Source organism: Thermobia domestica, chromosome 2 (assembly GCF_964235325.1).
Source record: "Thermobia domestica chromosome 2, izTheDome1.hap1.1, whole genome shotgun sequence".
NCBI lineage: Eukaryota > Metazoa > Arthropoda > Insecta > Zygentoma > Lepismatidae > Thermobia > Thermobia domestica.
Genome location: NC_137455.1, coordinates 275,108,562 through 275,129,344, shown reverse-complemented (window position 1 = coordinate 275,129,344; position 20,783 = coordinate 275,108,562). Strand labels below are relative to the sequence as shown.

General features: G+C 33.6%; 1 protein-coding gene across 1 annotated transcript in view; it reads left to right on the top strand.

Annotated features, from left to right (window-relative positions):
• The window catches only part of LOC145678504 (uncharacterized), a 278,047-nt gene that overhangs the window by 242,262 nt on the left and 15,002 nt on the right, over positions 1 to 20,783 (top strand). Inside the window, exons 11-14 of the mRNA XM_081748724.1 lie at positions 2,869 to 3,090; positions 13,301 to 13,455; positions 16,182 to 16,394; positions 18,481 to 18,665. Coding sequence (XP_081604850.1) covers positions 2,869 to 3,090; positions 13,301 to 13,455; positions 16,182 to 16,394; positions 18,481 to 18,665 — 775 coding nt within the window. The remainder of the gene's footprint in view (positions 1 to 2,868; positions 3,091 to 13,300; positions 13,456 to 16,181; positions 16,395 to 18,480; positions 18,666 to 20,783) is intronic.

Sequence of the window (20,783 nt, the reverse complement as noted above, 5' to 3'; positions counted from 1 at the left end):
AATAGTTCATTCGTATTCATTTGATTTTTTATTTTATCTTATTTATTATCACTTTAATAAAATATTTAGTTTTCAAATTGTTAATACAAAACGTGAGATGAAACATCGATACCTGAAAGCATATACTATTTTGTGCCTTCACTTACTGTTTTCATATATACGTATATACAAAAGTCAAAACTACACTTATCTTTACGTTCTCTGGAGGCAGATGTTTATACAGTATATCTGTCTTCAGGGAACATGTAAGTAAGTATGAAATATTTAAATAATTGTTCCTTGCGTTCTTTAAGTAACTTAAAGCTACTGTTCGTATATACATTTCCACACGTTTTCTGTAGCATTCCTGTAAATCATCCAGAAAGAGTATCCAATCTTTCTCATTATTTTATGGCATCTACTAACTCTCTTTTACACGGTTAATACCGTATGAATATACCGTACACTGGTATTCGTTCTTAAGAAGTAGAAATGAATAAATACAGAAGCTTAAGATGGACCAGACGCTTCGTTTGCATGAATAGAAATGAAATCTTTGAGTTTTACTTCCCCCGATTATGCTGGCTAGGCTAAAGGAGATTGTGATAAGCAGTGAATGAAATGGTGGAATGAAAAAAATGGGAGGAAACCGGAGAACCCCGAGGAAATCCACGCACACGGTGTTTGTCTTTGCATGGATAGAGTTAACCTGTGAGAAAGAGATCTTTAGGTATACAAGAAAGGATAATATAAAATAGAAAGGAAAGAGAATAATAAAAGGTAGACCGTCAGATAATGGATCTAATGGCTAGCTTTACTATTTTAGGGCTTTATAAACCGACGGGCTGCTTATACAATAGAGCTAGTGCTAACTTTTTATGTAAATACCTTGAACGTAAATTCAAAAAGTCAACTGTAAAACTTTTATTTTGAATGTATTCTGATGCATAAATTTGGAGAGAAATGAGAGCTTACTATAAGTGTGATGTTTTCTTACACAAGGAGTCGCTCTCTTTAAGCCCAATCCTGTACATACCATAGAAAAGAGGGACGTTCTTTTTTCATTTGTGATAATTACAATGGAAAGCTACAACAATTAATTTAGAAAATTTTATTATGTATAGAAGTGTTTAGCATTGGAATGAAAGAAATTGTCTGTTTTTAACTTCAGCACAGAAAATATATAAAGGTCACAAAACAACGTTCGTGTTAGATTTTAGAATGGTGGAATCCTGTGCTTGTTACTTGTTGTAAACGATGATTTAGCGTTGCATTCATGATGCGAAGAGTAATTTTGGAATTCGTTTTCCAACTAATTATCTAACTTATTTTCAAGATTTTTGTAAAGATTATGACATTTAGTATAGTATTTCGATTGTGTAATATTAATAATTTGAATGATATTAGTCTTAAATAACCACGAAACGTAAATTTTAAAGAGTCATATCGGTGGAATCTGAGTTCTTTTATTAAATATGACAGGTTCCACATAGAACTACAAATTGTTGTACAGAGAGTCGGTCCACATTTATGGAAACGAAAACTGGAGCTTTGCACTACGGCTGAAACGACGTTTCTACCAGCGATTGTGTTCTATATGGCGGTCCTGAATGTAGACAGAAGCCACAGTTTTCGTTGGAGAAGGCTTTTGTTGAGAGTAATTTGATGAAGTTTGTCCAATTCCTCTTGTCAAAGTTTCCACGAAATAAGGACTGTGCGTGGAAAAGTTCATCGGTGCAATATCCTGAAATTTCACAAGAGTATCTTAATATGATATAGCGGGAATTCCCATTTCACTTGCCATTCGAGGCACATAAGGAACAGTTATTTGAGGAGTATGATTGAACGCTTTGTCTTACTGAATGTACATCTTTGATAACACTTCATTATTGTGCAAAGAATAAATGTATGCTGTTAGAACGTCTCGAGAACCACGCTGTTGATATTATGTTGTATTTATTTTGACATTTGGAATTGTACATAAAGACACAAATCTGCTTGTTAGGTTGACAAGGATTACAACATATTACCATTTTTTAACCTAATAAATACCTTTCATACAGTCAATTTCAGTGCATTCTCAGTCAGTACTCAGTTTCACTTTCAGCTGCAAATTCTTGCTAATGACTCCTTTCACGGTTGTCTGTGTGTGGTTTTTCCTTGCTTATCAGCAGACACACTTGTCAATCCACTTTCGTTGTACCTTTGAGCTTGAGATGTGTCCTTACTATTGTGGAACAGTGGTTGCTTTGGCGGTACACTCTTGATACGTTTAATCACATTGGTGATTGTCTCCTTAAATATGATAAAATCCTCATAGAACTTCGTTTCTTGATTATTCTGTTACTTTACCATATGTCGGAAAAGATTGTGCCATAGCCTTCCAGAATAGGTTATTTTCGAAGCACTTTACATCCAGGGAACTTCGGTCTGTGACACTTTCTATTCAAATGTACAGGCTTCTGCCTGCTGTTGTTGTTTTACTCATACCGTGGTTAAAACATCCTCAGAGGTCGTTCAAACTCATTTCCATAAATATGGAATGAGAATTATTGCAGTAAAATTCTGTATTACTGTATTTTCGAAATAGCTCTGTATTTAATCTATTAATAGTATCACTAAATACAGAGTAGTGAAGCCATGTTTTACACATGTACTGGGAAGACCACTGTTCAAGGCTAATGCCGTGAAAAAGACTGATTCACGATATAATATTAAATAATTTTCAGTGCGCAGTATCTAACCGAATTCTACCCCTTTTCTTCCGAATAACAGTATTATGGATTTTTCTTTAGCAGTTAATACAGACACTCCATGTTTGTTACATGACATGAATCAGGATCATTGTGTCAATTAAATAACACTTAAAAGAATTGTTACCTGTTACAGGTTTTAGGCAGACGTGCAACAGACGTTGGTACTTTAGTAATGCAACTAGCAGATCAGGAGAACCAAATCAGTGATCTTATAGAGAAGTTGGAAGTACTGGGTGAGGAGTACGCGGAAGAAAAGACGAATGGGCTGCTTCTAAAGAGAAAGTTAGAAGATACGATGGATGAATTAAAATTAAAAGAAATGGAGTGCGCTTCTTTGAGTCAAGCTATTCAGGAGGTTTGTTTAATTTTTTTTTCTTTTTTTGTATGTGTACTTTGAAGATTGTACACGAAGATATGAACATGTAATATTGTTTAATATTTTATTTACTGAAAGAGAACAAGTAGAAATACTGTTGTATGTAGTATGACTAAGTAATTTTGTCAATGTTAATGTAATATTTTCCTAGTAATAGTAATATTTTCCTATACCTAAGATTCGTAACAAGAACGAGTGTTCCCAATATATTGAAAAAATATATTCTAATTATTAAATTTACTCTCACGACGTTGCATAATTTGAATAGCAAATTTGAAAGTTTGTTTTTGCTTACTTTGCTTTTCTTCTGTGTTTGCCTACTGTTTTGTCCTTTTGTACTTCTATGAATGTGGAACTAAAAATTTTCTCCGAGACCTCCGCCACACCAGCCATATACGCAATTGTTGTATTAAGCTGAAAATAGATGTAGTTTACTTCAGTATTGAGTGTGCTATATTAATAAGCTACAGAGGTTGTTCCACGTATATGTGGCTAAATTGTACTTAACCAAATAGTTATGGTGCCAGGTGGGGGGCAGTGCTGGATGTTTGTCCCCTGATTCCAAACGATGCCCTGGCAACATAGTTTCTAGTGCAGAAGACTCCGTTCGAGAACTACGAGGAAAATTTTGCTGTATAACATCTTTCCAGAGTCCACTTACAGTTGACATACGCATGTTGCCCAAAAGCCTAGGCCAAATCCACAAAAGTCTAATTTGAGGCTGGAGACTTCACAGGTATTTCGTTAAAATATACATACCGCCTATATTCCAGTAACCACCTCCATATCCTGGTAGAATGCGAGGACGATTTGGAAGGAGGGGAGGAGGTAAGATGAAGCTTTGTCTTAATGGGTGCGTACTTTTTTTCTCATTTATGATAGCTCTTGTAGATCGGTGTCAGGATCTCCTCCTGATGGTACTCTTAGTTGATTTTGCAGTTCGTTTTTACTTAACGAACCTTCAGTTTGTCTCGCTGACAGTAGCCAGCAGCCACGATGAACTTTTTCAAGACAGTCTTTTTGCATGCTTGGACATACTAGGTAAAACGCTTTGCGCCTTTATCTTTGTACATAATAGATCTTGGTTTGCCGCAATCTGAAAGGTACACTCATATTCAAAATTATTATCGCATGTCTATAAATATGTTGTTGTAGGAATATAATTTGATAACGAATTCGCCCGGTATTTCTTATAATGTTAGTATGTGTATAATCGGCAAAGACATGTATGTGGCAAATTTCATGTCAAAAAAGCAATAAATAAGAACAATAAAACGAAAATAAAACTCCCATATCCATTTAGCAACATTTTGTTTTACTCATTCTAATTTTCGTATTTATAATTCATTCCCTATGAAATTTACCATAAATATACATGTCCCGATTATACACATAGTATCAGTATTAAAAGTACCCTGGAAAATCATTATCAAATTATATTCTTACAAGAAGACAGTTATAGATATGCGACAATCATTTTGGACATGAGTGTACATCCACACCTCATCCAATGTAGCGACATACTACCATCTTTGTTTTCATTGTACAGCTTCTGAGCGTTACAATTGCGTTCCCGTCAGTTGACATCTTTAGAGTGAAGAGCTAGCCTTGAAGAACATCTTTTCAAAATTCAGTCGTTCGCGCAAGATGCAGTTGACAGTTCCCAAAGACAAGTTTACGTGATTTCCCCTTTGTCTTTGGGTCAAGGGATTCTCTTGTATGCCATTCTGTGATGTTTCGCCTACATGCTTGTACTGGCTTGTGTGCACATCCATGTTCTCGTCCCCTTTGTTAGAAAATTGAACGCTGCGGCCACAGAATTCTCAATTTAAAAAGTCAAGTCAATGCCACAATCTTTGTTCTTAATGGTATTTCCCGATCATTAAAACACTAAAATTTCCATCGTAAAGGGCTACAATATAACCCTTCCAGAAACTACTCAAGTTTGGTGGGATTTTCGGCCCAGCGAGAAAAAACAAACACATTCACACACTACACTGACAGACGCGTCTGACGCTCTGATCAAGGTGGGGCGAGTTTATTTTGCGCTCAATACGAAGGAATCAGGTTTGGTCAACAGATGGCCATCAGGTTAGAACAGCCATCTTTACTCGTTTGTATGGGGTCTTACAACAGTTACTTATTAAATTTATACACACTTAAAGACACTTTTTTTTTTTTAATTTTATTTATTCAGCTGTGCACATTTGTTCAAATGGTTATTACTATCGTTAACACATCTCTTTCGGAAATCTACTATTGTTTAACGAACTACATACCATTGATTATCTTTTCTTGTATCCATAACGTATGCACTTCCAGTAATCTTTTAATTAAATTCTTCTTGCATCTTTATGACTTTACTTTCTTTGTACTAACGGGTATTTATCTAAGCTGTCAATTTGAAGTTAATGAAATTTTCCCTTGAAGTTCATACCGTTTCTTTACCTGTATTTCATTTAACTTCATTAGTAAACAATATGTCGAAGAAATCTGACGAAATAAATTTTATCTAGGGAATCTATCTGACCTACAAATTTAAAAGCTGTGTTTTTACTTAATCTTATAACACAGTTAGTAGGCCAGTCATTAAGGAATGATTTAAGGTCGAATAAGGAAAAAGTGGTGGAAAGCTGGAACAAATTTTTTTTTTTTATATAAGTGTCTGTAACAACATACTAATTTTGCACCACTCTACCACCCCGGATTTGGCCGCCATCTTGGAAAAATGGCACCAAAAATCAGTTTTTTTTGTAAATATCTCGCATGGAAAGCACTTTAGAGAAAAACATATTATTACAAAAAATAATCTACATTAAATTCTCTACAAGAAATGTTCTCTTCATTTTTTCTCTAGGATGCACCGTTTAGATGTTATAGGCGTGGCAAATTACGCATTTTTCTTCCAGCATCGCTTTGTAGTAAAACCTTAACTAAAATTTTCTGATACTATTTTGTTTTTGTGATTTTTCTTATATAAAATATAAATTAATGTATTTTTCATTCATTGCAGGTGTGACTAAGGATAAGTAATCAGGTCTTTTAGATCATCTATGTTCAAGATGTCAGCTGAAAAATGTTTTATCTGTGAGAAACTTCTCGGTGATGGTGTTACATGTATAGTTAAAAAAAAGGGGGGACTGAGAAGTGTTACACTTCATGAAAAGAGTAGAAAAGTTAACACAAAAACAAGCATTGCTATCACAACGTACTTCATGACCTACGCCAATAACCCTTAGTTCAGAAGTACTAAGATTTAATTTTCAAGAAGCCTGCCTGTTTTGTAGACAATGTACATCAGATGAATTTTTAAAGAGACAGGATAAAAAAAAACTCGTGAGTGAGCGTGAGAGTGTACATCGCATCGAAATCATTCAAGTTAAAAGATTTTATTATGGAAGCTAACAAGGAAGAATACCAATTTTCATTCAGTGAAATTTTTCAAAATTATAATGATGCATTGCCAACTGAAGAAAAACAATAAAAACTAAACTGAAAGAAAATTACTCAGAAGATATTATTATACCAACAAACAAAAGCATAAAGAACATAGTTTGCTTCCGTGATACAGGGCATAAAATTCTCACGGATGCATTGGTATGATCGTCAAAAGCGTAAGCATATAAACGAAGAGAAGTTGAGAATCATAATGACAGAAGGACAAATAATTGCTGAAGATATCAGATCCCAGGTTACGAAACTGATGAATAGTCATCAGCAGATAATTTTTGAATGACATTAATTTATTCATTCGTGGGACCTTAAAATGCCTTCTCGATACTACTATCTTGAAAAACAAAACAGGAAATAGCACAAAATGGGAAAGAAAAAGTATAACAATTTCTCACACACCAAAATATCTTTCATCCACATCGCAAGTAGGACTTGCGGTCATCGTAATCAAGAATATGGTAGTAAGCATCTTCTTAATGTTCTCTGTTCGTTAGGACTGTGTGCACCATATGCTAAGGCATTTTTCTTATAAGTTTCGGTTCTTCTGCACCCTGCATTCGTTGTTTGTTTATATAATAGTATTTTCTGAGTAATTTTCTTTCAGTTCAGATCTTATTGCTTTTTCAGTTGGCAGTGTATCATTATAATTTGGAAAAGTTTCACTGAATGAAAATCGGCACTCGTCCTTTTTAGCTTGAAGGTAGTTGAAAGCAAAAGCCATGGCATCTGAAACAACATTATTTTTTGGACGACCACGTTTCATTCCAGAAGAAATCTTGTAGAACTTTTTCATGCGTGAAGAATGGTATCTGGCTTCAGAAACAACTAAATCATGAACATTGCCAATCCTAATATTAACTTCTTTGCCCCAGTCGTCATTTTTTCTGTCGGCTGCTTCCATAATAGTCTTTAACTTGAATGGTTTCGACGCGATGTATACTCTCACACTCGCTTACAAGTTTTTTACTCAGTCTCTTTAAAAATTCATCTGATGTACACTCATGTCCAAAATTATTGTCGCATATCTATAAATATGTTGTTGTAGGAATATAATTTGATAACGAATTCGCCCAGTATTTCTTACAATGTTAGTATGTATACAATCGGCAAAGATATGTATGTGGCAAATTTCATGTCAAAAGAGCAGTAAATGAGAACTAAAACGAAAATAAAACTTTCTTGTCCCCTTAGCAACATTTTGTTTTACTCATTCTAATTTTCGTATTTATAATCCATTTCCTATGAAATTTACCATAACTATACATTTCCCGATTATACACAAAGTATCAGTATTAATAGTACTCTGCAAAATCATTATCAAATTATATTCTTACAAGAAAACAGTTATAGACATGCGACAATAACTTTAGACATGAGTGTATATTGTCTACAAAACAGACAGGCTTCTTGAAAATTAAATCTTACTACTTCTGAACTAAGGGTTCTGCATAGGTGATGAAGTACGTAGTGACAGCAACGCTTTGCTACTTTTTGTTTTTGTGAAAACTTTTTTACATTTTTCATGAAGTGTTAACACTTGTCAATCTCTTAAGTTGACATTCGTTTCCATCTTTCACTTTAATATTGCAGTTTACTAATGTTTTAAGTCCATTTTCTCTTACTATACATGTAACACAATCACCGAGAAGTTTCTCACAGATAAAACATTTTTCAGCTGACATCTTTGAACATAGATGATCTAATAGACCTGATTACTTATCCTTAGTCACACCTGCAATGAATAAAAAATTTATTAATTTATATTTTATATAAGAAAAATCACTAAAACAAAAAGTATCAGAAAATTTTCGTTAAGGTTCTACTACAAAGCAATGCTGAAAGAAAAATGCGTAATTTGCCACGCTGATATCATGTAAACGGTGCATCCTAGAGAAAAAAATGAAGAGAACATTTCTTGTAGGGAATTTAATGTAAATTGTTTTTTGTAATAACAAGTTTTGCTCTAAAATGCTTTCTACGGGAGATATTTACAAAAAACTAATTTTTGGCGCCATTTTTCCAAGATGACGGCCAAATCTGGGCTGGTAGAATGGTGCAAAATTAGTATGTTGTTACGGACACTTATATAAAGAAACTAAAATTTGTTCCAGCTTTCCATCATTTCTTTCCTTATTCGACCCTTCATTAACTGGCCTATAGGCTCAGAAAACATTTAAGAGTTTGACTTGAAAACCCTCATTTAGTTAACCAATAAATTTTAAGCAATTTCTTACATAAGTTCGTAATGTCTTGCAGGAAATTAAAGGCCCTTACTCCTCAAATCAACTTTGTCATATCTAAAAAACGTAACTTTCCACTCCTTTTCATGAATTTTACAGTGTATTTTCACATTTATCAAGATAATTATAAAAATAATATTAACATTTGGCCACATATCTGTACGATACTTACAGAATACCAAGGTCTATAATAGTCCCTGTTCGTAGCGAGTTCCTCATATTAGGGTGTCATTCAGAGGGGGAGGAGAATGAGTTTGATATATAGGGGGTGGAAGGTAACTCCACCGAAAAACTTTCGGAGATGATTCCTTATAAGAAATGAAAGGAAAAAGTTCTAATGAACATGGGTCGAAAAACGTCTCCTTTCAGAATTATGAAATGCCGAATATTCGAAAAATCACGTTTCGAAACGCCCTGACTTAGAAACTATAGGACCTATCCCAAGCGATTCACTGGTGAATTCTGAATTACACAGGAACTAGTATGCGCTCTATCTAAATATCCATGTTTTACCATCCTCCGTTATCGGCGAAACGAACTTAAAAAGGAAGTTGAGGTATAGGGATACTTCTTTAAGTACTAAAGGTGCGTTCGTTTCTCTGGTACCGGTGAATTCTGAAACATGGATATTTAGACAGAGCGCATACTAGTTCCTGTGTGAATTCTTAAACCGCTTGGGATAGATCCTATAGTTTCTAAGCTAGGGCATTTTGAAACGTGATTTTTCGAATATTCGGCGGTTCATAACTCTGAAAGGAGACATTTTTCGACCCATGTTTATTAGAACTCTTTTCTTTCATTTCATGTAAGGAATCACCTCCGAAAGTTTCTCGGAGGAGTTACCTTCCACCCTATAATCTACCAGGGAGAAACGTTTAAATACTTACTGGAATGTTTTGCTTTCCCTTCCCCCACCCTAAAACAAGACTTGAAATTGTCCTACTTCTTCATTCATTGCATGTGTGTTTAAATCCATTATGACGTCATATTTGTTGATAACATACCGCTATACTTCCTGAAAACTGCCCATAGTTTACAATATTAGGTAGTAGAAAACAGACGAAAGTAAAATTTCTACTTTACATTCAATTATTGTGGCCTAGCGTGGCTTGGAGACAGATGATTAATGAAAGAGAATGATTATGAAATAATTGGTGGAATGTGGGAAGAAATCGAAGAATCCCGAAAAAACCCATGAACACGATGTTATTCACCACAAACTCGCGTGACCGCGAATCGAACCAGGGATCCCCCGTACCAGAGGTGAGCAAGTTAGGAAACAAGTACATAAAAATTTTAATTTTAATTTTTTACAAGAATATGAAAATACGCTATAAAATCCAACTAACAACGTTAAGTACTTCTTTCAATTTCGAGCAATCGTAGGAGAAAACAAAGTTCTATTATAAACAGGATGGATCATTTATTTTGAATGGACTTTGTAATTTTTAAACTAATTGATGGAAATCAATGAATTTTTTTACTATTATATTGTCGATAGGAGGACATTGTTTGACATACTCCGCAATAACACTGGAATACGAAGGTTATCAACTCAATTTAAAGTTACATTTTTAAATGGCACTACTTCATTTTATCTAAAATGTTCGTGTTAAACAAAACTTACAATAGAACAGTAATTATTCAGTGTTACAAACTGATTAATAAAGACGCTACAGTATCACAAACATCCGTAAATATCGACATTTTGGAGTTCTCTGCGATAATAACACAGGTGAAACGGACATGTCAGTGCACATTGAAAGTGCCTTAGTGTTGAATACTATGACCATAAAATTACCTATTTCTAACAAGTAGAAACGAAGTTACAAGGAATTAACGATTGTACATTTTTCAACAAATTTTATTGAGTGAAAGTGTGTTGATAAGTATTACATCCAATGACGAGATGTTTCCAATAAACGTAAAAATCTTTAGTCCGTTTAAAGCAAGTTGATATCAACCCGTTCCGGAGATGTGCTGAACCATTGTAAAGTTTGCAATACAGATTAGAATTATGGTATTGAGAAAACTTGCTGTAATTGCAACGATCAAAAATTATTACCGTAATGTTATAGGAGTAGACAAAACAACATTTTTAAAAATAATTTCCCAAAACTTTGTCATTTTAAGTAGTATAGCAGTTTACTAATATGTTTCATTTTTCTGAAATGAGCTGAGCCATCAAATTTCTGTAAATGTTATAATCTTTACGTTTATTGGAAAACATCTGACACTTGTCTAAGCATCTTTTCGAAATAAAATCTTTTGATAAAGTAAAATTTTCAACCTTTTGTAACTTTATTCCTACTCGTTAGAAATAGTCATGTATATACCTTTGAGTTGACAACACTTTCAATTGGATGTTATTACGGAATACGTTAAACAATGTCCTGTCAATATTCGTATATAGAGTTTCATTGAATTTCATCAGATTAAATGTTTGAAGATAAATGGTTCATCCTGTAAATGATATATAAACAATAAATATAGTGTATATTCGTACGTAACAGAAAGTGAATTTTGCATATCCTCTTGGTTTGTACAGAAGCTCAGTTGACAAACGTCAGTTGATTGAAACCGAATTTAAAATATAGATTTTAAAATTTCACGATTATTATTCAAATCATCATTCATTTTTTCCAAATATTTTTCATATTCCATGAAATAAATATACAATATTAGAGAGTACACCAGGAATACTGAAAGCAGTAAACTAACTTACGTTTATCAAAATACTTGAAGAAATCTAACGTAAGATCACTCATGTGACCCTCCTCTCAAATCAAAATACGAGACAGGGATGGAAATTCAATGAATAAACCTAAATTGAGCTCAGAACAAGATAGTTTTGATAAAAACTGGGATCTTTTTTCATTAATAATTTTGTTGATGATAATATCTGATCAAATGTCTTGAAATAAAAATAACGGCAACTCTTCACTGTTGCACCTTCATGTGTCAGAAATGCTTGTGACTCACAAGTAGCTTGATTACTTCACCATACGAAATTAACAGCTACCTTCACACTCCATTTTTTAAGCCTACGACTTAGTCTGTTGCTACCAGACGAAATATTTGATTTTTGTTGTTATCACTTTTAATATTGAGAACAGTTAGAGAATTTTGTTTTCATTTAAATATATAAAGTTTACTGATACACAAAAATTGATTTAAAAGAAGAAAATTCTAATGATGTCGTAATGTTTCATAAGTCAGTATACCATTAATGGTTCACAATGTTATACTCACTAGACTCAAAGAACACCAAAAACAGTATTTTGTTTATGAACGAAAATCGGACGCTGCCCTTAACACAACGAATGAGTCGTTTGAGTTATTTGAACTGTGTTTTATAATAAAAAATAGTCCCAATTCAGATAGAACTCAAGTAATATAATAATTTTATGTGCCTGATAATACAGCTAATACATAAAAGAGAAAGTGATCGTGTATGTGTATGTGTGTGTGTGAGAGAGAGAAAGCTTATCATGGGAAAATAGCTGAATCGTTTGAAATGAATTGTTGGATGCAGTTGTCAGCTACCTTGAACTGGGTTTTTGTTATGTTACAGCAAAAGTACAGCATCTCACGAGCCCTTCAAATTAGAAGGATGAAACTCGGCATATAAACTCCTTATTAAAAATACAGGGTTACGTGTCTCAGGGATTTGATAATTTTCGTTCTAAGGCGGGAGGAGGGTCATTTTCTATAATATTTTTCTTCACATTGAAATCGACGTTGCCTGTTGTTTGTGATCGCATTCCGCCGAAAAACAATTGAACAGTTTTAAATAAAGTTTGGAAGATAAATAGTACCTACCTCGAGCTGGGTTTTTGTGTTCCGTAATTGAAGGGCGTATCTTCAGAGGAATAGGGAGGTTAAAATATTTTGCTTAAACTTATTTTCTGCGTGCGAGAAACGGATATTTCAGTTTGTAACTTTATAAAATGCAGTATCGCTAATGAAGGATGGGTCATTTTCTAAACGCAGAGCACACACAGAATAGGTAAATCACTTAAATTAATTTTAACAAGAACAATACTCGTATTGATAAAATGACTGATTAAATAATACATTAAAACTAGAACTTGACAATGCAGATTTTCGTTGATTTGAACCAATAAATAATGACAATCAGTGGGAACCATTTAGAATAATAAGACTACTAGTGTTTTGAATGTTACGTATTTGAAAATTAATGGACATCACAGGAACTAGTAAAAGCAAAGGAAAGAGACTTTAGGAAATGTCATGATTGTTATTGTTCTAATCAAATTATGATAAATGGTATTTATACTTTATTCTTAATACATACATTTGAATACAGAATTCATAGTGTATCAATATTTCTTCGCTCTCTCTCTCAGTTGTTACGAGTGTAATTTTCATTGTGCTTAGACAATCATTAACCCTTAAATATAATAAGATATATGTAGAAACTGAACATAAATGTTTGCTATGTTGTAAACTGTTCTATTGAATTATTCTTGCAGCTAAAGAAATCAAATAATATGCAAAAAGAAGTAGAACGTGATTTACGCTCAGATCTGGACATCCAGCAAAATAGGAATCGTGATCTGACTGTGGAGTTTGAACAGCTGAAGATAGATTTAGAGCAACTCCAAGAAACAGTAGTGCGACTTACCAAGTAAGTTCTTTTGTAACTAGAAATGTGGAAAGTTTTTAATAGAAACATTCTTGTGATAAATACCACTATCATAGAATCGAATTATGTTAACAGATTTGCAAGTTGAGAATATAACTTAGAAGCAGCAAGATTAACAAATTTAAAGCAACTCAAAAGAAAAATGGCCGTCAAGTAACTTTCTAACCAGGGATTAAATTAGAAATGAGCAATATTTGACAATAACGCACATTGTTTTCAAATCCTGGAAGTTTTATTTTATTTTATTTTATTTTATTTTTTTTTTAAAGCAGAACTAGTGGCAAATAATCGGTGAGATGGAATAGACAGAATTGTGAGACAGTTCAAAAATTTTGTTCGAATCCAAATTGTAGAACACTTATAAATCAGTATTCTAGAGCTGATCAATATTGGAATGACGTTTGGCTAAAGAGTTTGGATACTTCAAGGTACAATGATTTAAGAGATGTAATGATGATCGTAATTTTCTCTCGTGGAAATTCTAATCTAAAAGGGGTGGTGGGGTTCAATCAATGCAGAATGTGTGTCAGATAATTGAAAAAAAAAAAAAAAATATATATATATATATAGTAGCACGCTGATTTGTGTTTGATTCAGTAACTTTCTCTGGTAGTCTTGAGAAACAATCCGCAAACAAGTCCATGCTCGTACTCATTTTGTAGAAGCAATAAATAAAGGCGACAGAGGAAGAGGGAAAAAAAAGGGAGTTGAAGATAGGGAAATAAAGATAATTTTGAACGAGTTTGAAGCTAAGAAGAATAAAATAATGAAAGATGTGCGCAATATTGACGAGGAAATAAAACATTTAAAGAAATGAAATGAATAAATAGCAGCCTGAAACAGTATTATCATGTATTAAGCGGGCAATTGTGTTTTACTTTTTAGGTGTTTTCAGCATTTTTATTTTTTAACTTTGAAACTTAACAATGCTTTATGTGCTAACAGTGCTTTTGAAACTTAACAATGCTTTATGTGCTAACAGTGCTTTGAAACTTAACAGTGCTTTATGACATAGAGAATATTAGCTGTTGTAGAGAGTTTAGTTATCGATTGTGATTGTCTGTGAGTTGTAACGATAGCTGAAGTAAAGGAACAGAAGGTATTAAGATTTCGGTCAGTCAAAAGTATTGTAATGATCCCTGCGAGTACAGAAAGGGATAGCAGAAGTTCATAGTATTTAACAGTTAATTTCAGGGTAGTGAATATTACGTACTTGCATATTCTGTGGCAATACGGGATAGTGGGGGTTTGTATATTATATTTTACAAGTTCAGAATCTAGAATAAGTAAAAGTGTCTTTATTTAAACATAACTAAAGTTTTAGTCATTATCGTAGTGTATGTGTCCTGTCTGATACATTTAAAGTACGGGGGGTTTCAAAATGAATATCGGGATTTTAAGGTTTTGCAGTATTTATTACAATTAACGTATTATTGTAAATAATATATCAAATGAAAGAGCAACTCAAACAGTTTTGTACGCACGCATGCACATGCACTGTTTCCTCGGTCTGCCGTTAGAAAGAGCTAGTAGCAAAGATGGCGACTAGTGAGCAGAAAGCTTTTTATGTTTTATATTTTGCAAAGTGAATTTGTAGTCACAGTACAACTGTCTGTCTGGAGAATTTTAAGAAGATGCTTACAAGTACGTCCGTATCGTTTGCAGTTACTACAAGTTCTAAAGCCTACAGGCCACGGTTGATGTGCCAACTTTCCAAATGAAATGTTGCTGCATGAATATGAAGATTTTCTGGATCGTGTCGCCTTCAATGGTGAATCAACATTTCACTTAAGTGGCGATGTGAACACTCGTAATGTTTGCATCTGTGGGTTAGCAAATTCCTACGAGATGGTGCAGCTGCAACGAGACTCCCCTAAATTGAATGAGTTTTGTACGATATACCGGAGGAAAGTTTATGAGTTTTCTCGCGTATCGATTCGATGTGTGCCGTGTGACGATTGGTGTTCACATTGGATACTTGTAGCAAAAACTGTTGAGTTGCTCTTTAATTTGATATATTATTTATAATTGTACGTTAAATGTAATAAATACTGTAAAGTCTTAAAACCTTGATATTCATTTTGAAACACTCTGTGTTATTATCGACAACATTTTAAGGTTTTGGAGTTAACCCGATATATATATATATATATATATATATATATATATATATATATATCAACAATAAAGCTTACTTAGTATTACCTATACCCGACGTATTACATATACCCTAGCAGTTTGGATCACCATCGTGATAAAGATATTGTACAATCCCTGCAAAGTTAGGTAGCATTTGTGCAATTTCTTTGTCTGTTGCTTTGGCAAAATGGACAGATTGGGTATATAATGTGTTCTGTGATTTACGTAAAATCATGTTTTGTGTAATTTACATAATCAAAACTTTGCAAGTTATGATCTTTTAAGGTGCGGTGCAAAATTTGTAGGTAAGAATAGAGAAGTAAATCATAGTGAAGATTCTTTAAAATATACCAGATATGAGAGAACACACTTCAACATTACAGGCTCTTCAATAGAATAAAATTTTATACTGTTGAAATTTGTGATTGAATTGATACACAATGATAGTTGATTTTTTATACTATGTATCTTTGAAATTATGAGGAGATTTGCGATACAAAATAATTAAGTGAGCTAGAATAACATGTAGTAATGAACAATTTCTATAGTTCATTATGTTTTATTTACAGAGAAAAAGACACTTTATTTAAAAGAAATCATGAGTTGCTTCATTTGTGCAAGCAGCAAACTCAAGAGCGATGGTTAGAAGATAGGGAGACTGAGAAATGCATGGGATGCCAAGTTCCATTTTCTTTGATTGTGCGACGTCATCATTGTCGATTGTGTGGACGTATATACTGTGGAGCGTGTTCTAGTCATTGGGTCAGTTTAACATCTAGCAAGTAAGTAGTTCATTTTAATTTGTTCTAGAAATTTGGTTTGTAGTGTATATATGGGTGGCATGGTGCTTAGAAATAAAGCACTTACCTCTGGTACGTGAGGTCCCTGGTTCGACCCTAACCCGCACCAAGTGGATTTTGTGAATGAACAACACAGTGTGTTTGGGTTTTCTCGGGGTTCCCCCATTTCCTCCTACTTTCTTCATTCTATCATCACCACTCCCGTAGCCTCGAAGCGTAATTTTTGGACATTAAATTTTCTCTCTCTCTCTCTCTCTCTCTCTCCATACAGTATAAATGGTAGTCGCTGTTAGGGCAAATATGTATTATTTAAAATTGTTTCTTTGAGTATGCTTTGTTTATTTCAATTTAATCAGTTTCCATGCTATCGTATTATGTAGTTTCTTTATAACATCAAGAGAGATGTACAGAAGGCTTGTAATCGACAATTATTTATTTAGTTACTCAAGGAATAATTTTCTTAAATGTTTTTCATTCATATCGTTATTTGTTATAAAATATTGTTCAAATGATAATAGAACAATATGTCTAACAATATGTCTTAATTTTCTGTTCATAAACAATTCTGTTTTGACTGATCCGAGAATCGAACTCAGGACTCCGGCTTACCGTGTTAGAGTAATTACTACGCTACTCCATCTGCTCCCTGAACAGTCATGTACCATGCAGTCGTGGTCTGAAAGTGTGAACATCGTCCTCAGGAGTGAATGGTGTATGACTGTTCAGGGAGTGAACGGAGTTGTATAGTAATTAGCGCACTGGCATATCAAATCGGAAACTGAGTTTGATTCCGGGCTCAGTTGCAAACTTTTTACTCTTTGAACTTCCATTGGCGTGGATTATTTCTTCTGAATTACAATGGTTATTATCAAGAATTTGACATATAATATCTAGATCTGGGCTTCGAGACTCCTACAGGCGTCGCGATAGGAATACAGGGGATCACGAAGGAAGATAAGAAAGATAAATGTAATTAGGACCTAGCAGTGGAAAACCGTATTTTTAAAGGTTATTTTGATAGACATATTTTAATTTCCGTACTTGTTGTCAAATACAGTAAAGAATAATAAACAAAAGAGAATCGTTTTAAAAACAAGTGTAATAAAAGAGGAATAACACTGGTGTAAACGGCATATTGAAATATAAGAAAAATCAAATACAAGTTACAACTGTAAGCAATGGACAGAAATAATAATAATAATAATAATCTTACTACAAATCGGAAATTACTTATGGGGGGTCGCTGGCAAGAGAATATGATAAAAATTAGTTGTGAAACGAAATAGATTGAAAAAAGCTGATCTAGACAGTCAGTTACAGTTCACCGACAAATAACTCGACAAATTTATTGATATGAAGCGATTATGGCTGTATTTTTTATGATATAGAGAAGAATGTTCAGAAAATATATTTAATATTCTATATTTAATCGCATTATTTTTGGACCTTTTTTATATGAATTATAAGTTAACTGTTGTTTCAAATTTATAATTTTCAACTATCATTTAATTTAATTTAAAGGAAGAACAATGTATGCATACTTTAAGATGATTAGAAGGGGTAGAAGGGAAGAGCCAAGCATCGAATTCACATTATGGTGATTGATATATCATATTACGATTTTTCTCACGCTTAATTTCTTGGCCTTTGAAATGTGGTATTCCGGATAGTTCCTATATACTTCTCCTTGTTTAAATGATTAGCATTCTTTTACTTCGTTTAGTTTTTATTTTGATTATTTTTCTTCAGTTGGAGGGACGGATTCTATTTTCGGTGAAAACTTATATGGTTTGGATCAAACTTTTCGTTGAGTCCACGTCTCATTTTGGAAAACAACGTTACACTCCAAACAAACTAAAAGACTCTTTGCAACTGAAACTACGTAACTCACGTTACAAGTTAAATACTGTATTATATACTTGATGTAATAATATAGATAGCAAAACACAGTAGGCTAAAATTAACTGCAAAAAATCCTGACTTTTGTAGCTCCATTGACATTTTGAAACTATGTTCTGTTGAAGATGTAGGTATATATTAATATATGCACTTTTCTTTGATCAATTAGCCGAAAATCAAGGGCGTGCTCGGAATGCTACGTGGCGCACACAAACATTCATATAGGACAAGATGTGATGTCGTCATTGGCGGCTGGTAGTGAAAGTTTGAGCATTGATTCAGCACTAACCGATTCAAGATCTTCCACTGGTTTCACTAGTTGCAATCCAAATGATAGTAGTGCTAGAACCGAAGGTAAGCTTTTAAGTTTGATTTTAATAATGTTGGAGGCTATATTGTTATGGTTGACAGTACTAGAAATACATAGCTACTATGTAACTGCTGATGATAGAAAATGGCTTTATCGTATGAGATTAATACTATGATATTCTTTTACAGGATATGTGAAGATTTGTTAAAGACAGTATGTGTACCCTTCTAAACATCAGTCATGGAAGACACCTTGGTTCCCATTGCCACGGATTCTTATATGGAATAAAGAGCAACAATAAATTTGCTCTAAGTTGAAATAGCAAAAGAGACTTACGAGATGATCAGAACTGTTTACCGCGAGAATGTATCTCGTGGTCATTCTTAGAATGGTACGCCCAAGTTCGTGATGGACGTGAAGATGTTTCTGATGTTCTAAGTGTAGACGTCCACCAACCAATCGTTCAGAGGATAATGTGATGCATGTTCGCAACATGCCCAGTCAGACTGTCGTATAACAGTCCGCTTAACAGGCAAATGATCCGGTAAATCATAAAAGATCTGGAAGAATACGAGATATGTGTCTCATTCTTTGAGTAAAAAGCAAAAAGCTCATAGAGTCGAGCGCTGCACATATTTGATTAGGTCAATGTAGTCAGACCGTTCATTGCTGGATAATATCATCACAGATGACGTCGAAACCTGGTGCTATCTGTATGAGAATATTTAATAATGGGAACCAGGACTTGGATGACTGATTTTTAGAACACAGATTCTCTCTTTATCTAATATTATAGCATTAATCTCACGTAATAAAAGAATTTTTCTGCCATTAATAGTTACAGAGTACCAATATCAGTCCAAAATTATATTGCCAAACCTTCCAAAATTAGTGTAATTCACTAAATATTTAAAATTGTATTTGAGTGAATTACCAGGATATTAACTACAAAGTTTCGTTTTAAGCACCAGCATTTACAGACGAATATACATTATTGCTAATTACTAACAGAAATAAGGCGAATGTTCTTTAAGAAAGAAATAATAGACTACTGCGTAATTAAATTAATTTAGGTTGCATTGAATTTAGATTTTTTTTTACTCATTCACGGTAAGGTCTCGAATTGAATTTCAGAATGGAATATAGTATTTTGGAAAGAAAAGAATTGAATATACAAATTAGCGTTAGCTTTGTTTATTAAAAATGCATCGCAAGCTATAAGTTATGATGTTACTAAATAGTTACAATTACAATATATATATATATATATATATATATATATATATATATATATAATATCCGGAAATCGGAAAATAACTCCATACTCTCTCTGATTAAATTTGAAATAGGTTTCGAGTCCGTATTTGAGAAACCATTTCTAAATTCAACTTGTTGTTCCCTTGATTGGGCGAGGTCTAATTGTTCTAGTTAGTTCATCATTACTTTCTTTAAAACTCGGTTAATTGAAGTTCTCCACTTCTTGAAAACTCGATCACTTTGTAGATATTTAAGATAAAGCTGCACTAAGAGTTTTCCGCTTCGCGAAATTTCTGTAGTGTGTCTAGTGTAATTGTGTCTTTTTCTGGTAACTTCTCTCGTTTTATGCTTTTCATGGCGTTTCTTCTTTCAGCAAGGTGATGTCTTTGTTTCCTCTTCATTTTTGTCTTCTTTTATTCCGAGTTCTTACGTATTGATTTGAAAATATCAACTGTAATCCCGTCAAAGGTCACTGCCATGAACACTCGCATGACCCGAGCGTGCACCAACCTAGTCATTGAGCGCCTGAAACAACAAATGCTCCGTTTATCACTTTAACTTTTCTTACTTTCAATTTAGGCATAACATTTTCCTAATATTGGAACGTCGGCTAACTAGGGTTGGAACTGTTCCTACAGTTCCTAAACAGTAAGATACAAATTCATCTATTTTTTCTACTACAGTCACTTTCCTTGACATGGACTTCAGATTTAACAGTAGACATCTCGAGATTAACAGCTATGAAACTTCCAATATTCACTTCCAGAGTTCCCATCCTCATTACATGAAACGATTTCTGGCCTATTCGTTGGCCATTCAGGGAACTGTACCTGTTCTACTATTCCACACGTTAAAAAAAAAAGGAAAAACAACTCAGTCGGACGATGGAAAGAAAGAAAGGCTGC